General features: G+C 36.6%; 2 protein-coding genes across 2 annotated transcripts; both read right to left on the minus strand.

The window, feature by feature from the left end:
- Positions 1-3,594: 3,594 nt before the first annotated feature.
- LOC147501287 (ATP-dependent DNA helicase RRM3-like) lies at positions 3,595-4,518 on the minus strand. Its single transcript, XM_086604292.1, has one exon. The coding sequence runs from the start codon at positions 4,516-4,518 to the stop codon at positions 3,595-3,597; it is 924 nt and encodes a 307-aa protein (XP_086460418.1).
- Positions 4,519-4,953: 435 nt separating this feature from the next.
- LOC147501288 (uncharacterized) lies at positions 4,954-5,918 on the minus strand. The gene is made up of 2 exons (XM_086604293.1): positions 5,534-5,918; positions 4,954-5,447 (listed from the first exon to the last, which is right to left on the minus strand). Exons 1-2 carry the CDS (start codon positions 5,916-5,918, stop codon positions 4,954-4,956), a joined length of 879 nt encoding a protein of 292 aa, XP_086460419.1.
- Positions 5,919-6,367: the final 449 nt, after the last annotated feature.

The raw sequence follows: 6,367 nt of genomic DNA on the forward strand, positions 1-6,367 counted from the left end.
TGTTTTTGATTGGTTGTTTTTACAGAGTTAACTACAATATTTGTTCTTACTGGAAAAAAAAATATAATAATAATAATAATAATAATAATAATAATAATAATAAAAACCTTGCCAGGAATGCCAGGTGGTATACCAACACAAGTCAAAGACATCAAACAAATCCGATATATATTGGAATATGAAAAATCTGATAAATCGGAGAGACCAGTTGGAATAATCAAACAAACTGTCGAAAGGCAAAAACTTGCCAATGAAATTATCATTCTATCACCACCGATTCCAAATTATCACACTTTTCATTACTTTAATAAACTTACGAACAAACCAACCATCTTGTCGGCAGTGAAGATTCTACATTCATGATTTCCTAAATTCATCGATGTTGAAGTGTTAGCTGCAACAATCAATTGAGAACCAGTGTAAGAGCACTAGAAGATCTAAAGACAGTGAGAGATTGTTGATAATTCTTTCTAATCATTTATTTTAATTTTCCTCTCTGTCTAAACAGGGGCGGCCCTGAGACATTGGGGGCCCAAGCCGACTTCCCACTGTGTGGCCCTAATTAAAATATTAATCCTAATTATTTTTAAAAAATAGAAGTAAAATTAGCCTTTGGGAGGCTTGAACCCTTGTCTACGCACTTAAAACTTAAATGCAACTATTGCTATCAATTCGACTCTCTTGTTTTAACCTTATAGTTCTTACTAAGCTAATATATACACTAAATTTTTTGGAGGATGGGGCTCTTATTTTGCACCAACATCTGGGGCCCGCCACTTGCCTGTGTCGATTGTGCTCAAGGCTGACCCGGCGTCTAAATAGCTTATCTTTAATCAAAATAAAAATAGGAAGTGGGCTTTCCCTAGCATCTGGAATTTTTTTGGCTTAAACTTCAAAGTGGTGCAAGGCGGAGAGAAAGAAAAGTTGTGTTGACGGATGGGATGATTGGCAACACAAATTGGACTTACACATCCCTTTTGTTGTTGGTGTACTGGATCATGCCTTTGCTGCTGTGAGGGGGTTATAGATCGAGCACGTGATTTGTGCATGGGGGAGTCCTTAATTTATCTTGCATCAAAAATATTGTATACCCACCCCCCATATGCCACATAAGAAATAGCCACCAGGAAAGGCGTCTCTGAGGGTGTACGAGAGGGGTGATTGCACAGGGCCCATATTTGTGAGGCCCCAAAAACACTCCTAACCACAACTAATGTCCAATCAACTTGTGACACATGTAAATAATTAAGTTCAAAAGATCCTAAAACTTCCTTGTATATTTCTCTTTTTTTCCCTATTTTCACTCCACTGATTTTGTGGTGGATACGTTTGATATTGTTCTAACACTTGTTGAAAAAAGTTTTGAAATATTTATAGAATTTTTGGCTTTCTATTTATCTTTAAAACAAATTAATTTGGTAACTTATTAAAATCCTTTAATGGTAACTAAATCTGAATAAAATCTTTGAATCAGTTTTTAAAGGTCAATGGGCCCTTGCTACCATTGCTGCACAAGGCCTTAGAAATCTCAGGGATGGCCCTGATAACTACATAGAAAAATAATTGGAGAAAAAAGAAAATAACATACCACACGTGAAAAAAAAAAGGACAGAATGCAAACAAAACCAACGTTACGATTTCGTATATAGTTCGTTACCCATATATATACACCTCTAAACATCCACAAATTCCTTAGAAACATTTGTGGGATATTTTTCTAACTAAACTCAATTTTGACTTATTTAAATGACCAAAGCATAGACTTAACTTGCACTCACAAATACTAACTTAGCTCCTGGCTTCCCAATTGTCTAAACGCCTTACTTCCATATGGTCGATTGTGGATGTATTTATTTGATATTTAAGGTATGGTTTTGTTTGTAGTTTAATTGTCTTGGAGCTTAGTTGGGTGTGCCTGTTAACTGGGATCGCACCTCATGAAGAGATGGTTTTTTCTTTTCGTAAGAAACCGATCGAATCAAATTTCTTTGTAAGTAGTCGAATTTTTAGAAAATGAAATAAAATGTTCACTCGTAAAAGCCTTTTTTTTGTTGGGTTTAGCTTTTCTTTTTGGGTAGGAAGAGTTTCAATCCGGAAGGACTGTTTTGGTTTAACCTGTTTTTAATAGTATATACTAAATAGGACTCTTAAAGTATTTTTTAGCACAAATCTCGAGAAAATCAGGACCACCACTTAAGCCCTTATAACTTGTTTAAAAACTGAGTTGTTTTGTATTATAGACTAGAATTTAACCCATGGCTACGCCACTCGAGTCATTATGGGTGAATTTAGTAAAATAAAATCGTGTCAATTTTTTATTTTAACCCCAATTTTATTGGGAAAAAATCAAGAGCAAAAAAGAAAAACAAATTAGTTACGTTAAAATGAATGTTAATGTTGAATCTTTCCAGAATTATGTTGTGTCCATGGTTGAATTGAGTATCTAACCATTTGATAAAATCATATTTGTAAGGAGTGTTCCTGCCAAGAAGAGAGTAAAATACATAGAAGAGGAAGAAAGTCAGAAGATGAAAACAAAAAATATTAGAATAGAGTTTTCAGATAAAAGCAAAAAATATGATCCTCTCCATCAAACAGAAATCATTGTGTCAAGGTAGCCATATGTAGCAGCCACCACTGCTCTTTCGTGCATCACTTCCCATGGCACAAACTTTGAGAGGCCCACCCCCATCAAATGTGCACCACACATTAAATCACTTTAGCTGCAGCTTTGAAAACAGTTGTCACAGCACTTGGAAATCTTGCAACTGAGCTTATCCTCTGAGGTTGATCATCCACAGATGAATGCAGAGTAGATGTAGAAACCACATTACGAAGACGCTTCAAAGTGACCTTAAACTCCATAACGCATCTCGCATAGCAAAGTGAAGGAGATATGATGGTGTGGGGCACCAATAGATGGATTGGAAGGTGCTTCTCTCTGCTAGACATCAACAACAAAATAAGATAAATTTGGACAAAGTCAGCACAATATCTTGAATTTATTCAACAAATTTGGTTTTGCCTAAGAAGAAAACTATAACTTTCATGGTCCCCTCCCACCTTTAAAAGAATAAAAAAGAAAGATTCTCCTGAAGGCTGATGAGAAAGGTAAAATAATTGAATACCAACCTTGAATCAGATTTAATGGTAAGTTGTAGAGCTACACACCTTCATGACAGTATAGCTTTGAGTATTATTTGACTGATATTAAATTAATGCAGGCCTATAATTTTGAGTATGCATACAACTCATATCTTTAGTTCTTTACTCTCTTTTTTTTTTAAATACAACTCATATCCTCTACTATCCTTTTATAAACGATAGCTTTAATCTATCGTATATAATTACTGAAGGCAATATATATGATACACAGTAGCAATATTAATGATGAAAAGATGTAAAAATTAGACAAACCATGTAAAAATATTTTGATAAAAAGATGTATATCGAGAACAATTAAGAACTGACAAATCTTATTATCTCTCTTATTCAAACTTACCCAGCAAAAAAAATCTCAATATCTTAATATGACCAAAACCTTCCAAGAAACCAATCTAGATCCCTATTAATCAACAACCATTGATTGTAAATTCAAGGAACAACCAATCTCATATTCTGCACCAAAGTTAAAACCTTTACATGTTTCCATAGCGATGACCTTATCAATGACGCCGCTACAACCATTTCTCGGCTGCCTTTCAGTATCACTGGTAATGTTTGGTGAAAGTCTCCACCCAGTACTACTGTGATCCCACCAAATGGTTTCTTATTGTTGCAAACATCTCTAAGTGTGCGATCAACTGCTTCAACACAGAACCTATGTTGCATTGGAACTTCATCCCAAATTATTAGATTCGTTTGTTTGAATAGTTTAGCTTGGAGTGAGTCCTTTTTAAACCCACATATAGAGTCTTCCAATACTTCAAACGGAATTGAAAAAGTAGAATGAGATGTTCTACCCCCATGTAATAAAAGTGAAGCAATACTAGATGAGGCAACTGCAATAACAATATGACCAAGAGTACGACATTTGTCTGCAATTGTATTGTACAAAAATGTTTTACCTGTGCCTGCCACTCCATTTAGAAAGAAAGCTTTCCCCTCGTTCCGAATCACAGAGTCAACTATAACGTCATACGCATTTCGTTGTTCATTGTTAAGGCGTTCAATATTATGGTTTACTTCTGCCTCCTGTACATCAAACTGAAGTTGGCATTGCTCCCATATCAACCTATTCTTAGTCACTATTCCCCAATTTCCAGTTGGTCGTGGCATTGGTGGAAAATTTTCTAGAGTTTTACCTGATTCCAAAAGATATTGTTCCAAAAGATGCAACCCAAAATCTCTAACTTGCTCCTCTGTTGGATTGGGATATTGATTGGGAAAGATAGTGCGTATCTTGTACGCCAAATCGTCACATATACTTGTTGAGAATTTTGCCCATAACTCATGAAGTTGTGTTGGGTTGCACTCTAGCAAAATAATACTGAACAGTCTTCTGAGCTGGTGTCCCATAGTCATTATAGATGCTTCCTCTAGACATTGTATCCACTCCTTATCATCTTCAAGAAGTCCACGTGTAACACATGCTCAAAGTAAGGTGGGGAATACCATCAACCGTTCGCAGATTTTCAAATTATGTTGGCCCCTTCACAACAAATAAGAGTAAACGCAGATAGAACCTCTCCCCTTCGTTGGGTTTAGCAAAATACATTTGTCCAATTACATATCCCTTATTTTGTTTCTGTTTGGTCCATATCTTGTCTTGTTTATGCCAAACAAAGTGCTGAGGAAATTCCTGGTAAGTATAAAGCCGGGCTTCAGGATTTGAAGCACAACACTCAAAGAATGCAGTTAGACTCGACTTTTGGTTTTTTGCTCTAGCGCGAATCTTCTCGAGTGGATCTTTTGGGTTATACACAACATGATGCATTCCTTCTAAATGAAGGGCTAGCCATACAACAAATGGAACTCTTCATGTAATGAATATCCATATATCCTCCAAGCAGCTTCTGATGGTCCAATATATCTAGCATCAATGTATTGCTGAATCTCATCTCCACCAGCCAACACTAATGTTGTTCGATCATGACCTTTGTATATGTACTTGTGGATATACTTCACACAATGCAAACCAGCACAAACTTCAACATTGATATGACAGTTAAACATTCTTGCTAATTGCAGATTATATGGGACGACGTCACCATTCTCAACTTTTTTATCCTTCACGTAGTAGACACGCTTGTCATCACGACGCATATAGAGGGGATATCCATCTTCAGCTATAGTTGTCACATCAGCAAAGGCATGAGGGTAATGTTTTGTGCATTTGCCATTTTTCGTACACGGCGAGCTCATGTTTCTCTCACCACATGGACCGTGTATCATGCAAGTTATTATCGTTTCAAAAAACATTGGATCTGCATTTGGATCAGGAAGTTCTGCAGACACAACATTATCAATCTGGATTGGAGTGCGTATTTTGTCTTCGTGGTGAAGGAAAAGAGTGCATGCATGTGTGGCAGACCACGCTTTTGAAATTCAATAGTGTAAACATGTGCTACTTTACGACCAAACACATTCTTATCTTTGATGAATTTCATTAAGGCTCTTCTCTTTAGTTCAAACACATGGGCAACCAACTCAGGTCTGTCTGTTGCATTTTGATGTTTGTCGAGGGCATCTTGTATCTCGGGCCACCTAGGATTTGCCATCATCGTAAGGAATATATCTGGATGCTTGTTATAACGTGTTATGGCCATTGAATCTTGAAAAATCTCAAACATGTGTCTTGGACTTCCGGTAAACGATGAAGGCAAAATAAATCTCTGACCAATCTCATTTGTATCCACTCCATCCTGTACATCTGTTAATCCCATGTACACTTCCGCACGAAGTTTATCCTGATTCATTCTATAGTAATTCAAGCGATTTTGCTCAGTTGAAGCCCAAGCATCACACATAAATTCTTGAAATAGCTTTCCACCATGGAGTATTGGTGAGAACTTCGATTAATGGTATTTGGAACAAACGATACGCATAAAATACCATCTGAGTCATTCGCTTCGAGTTATCGTTTCCAACATCATATATTTTCATTTCACATGACCAGCCCAATTCCCCACAAGGGAAGAATAGAGGATAATGTAGCGGAAGATAAGCAGGATTACATTCATCTATGCGGTTCAATGCATTGCCAGCTTTATAACGTAGTACAATATCTCTTGTACTACTCACTTCGGTTCCATCCCCAGGTAAAACAACTACAATTTCATTTGCTGATGGAAGGTTGTATCGTCTCCGGTCAGTTGACGAATTGTAGTGCAAATACGCTGTGACACTATCCTCCCCAACCTCATTT

Source organism: Coptis chinensis, chromosome 4 (genome assembly GCF_015680905.1).
Source record: "Coptis chinensis isolate HL-2020 chromosome 4, ASM1568090v1, whole genome shotgun sequence".
NCBI lineage: Eukaryota > Viridiplantae > Streptophyta > Magnoliopsida > Ranunculales > Ranunculaceae > Coptis > Coptis chinensis.

Excerpts from the sequence above, each read along its gene's own strand:
- LOC147501287 (XM_086604292.1), bottom strand. The coding sequence starts at position 4,518 with ATGGGACACCAGCTCAGAAGACTGTTCAGTATTATTTTGCTAGAGTGC.
- LOC147501288 (XM_086604293.1), bottom strand. The coding sequence starts at position 5,918 with ATGAATCAGGATAAACTTCGTGCGGAAGTGTACATGGGATTAACAGAT. Across the intron at positions 5,448-5,533 it reads TATTGAATTTCAAAAGCGTG|AACTTCCTGATCCAAATGCA; the intron begins GTCTGCCACACA and ends TTGTGTCTGCAG.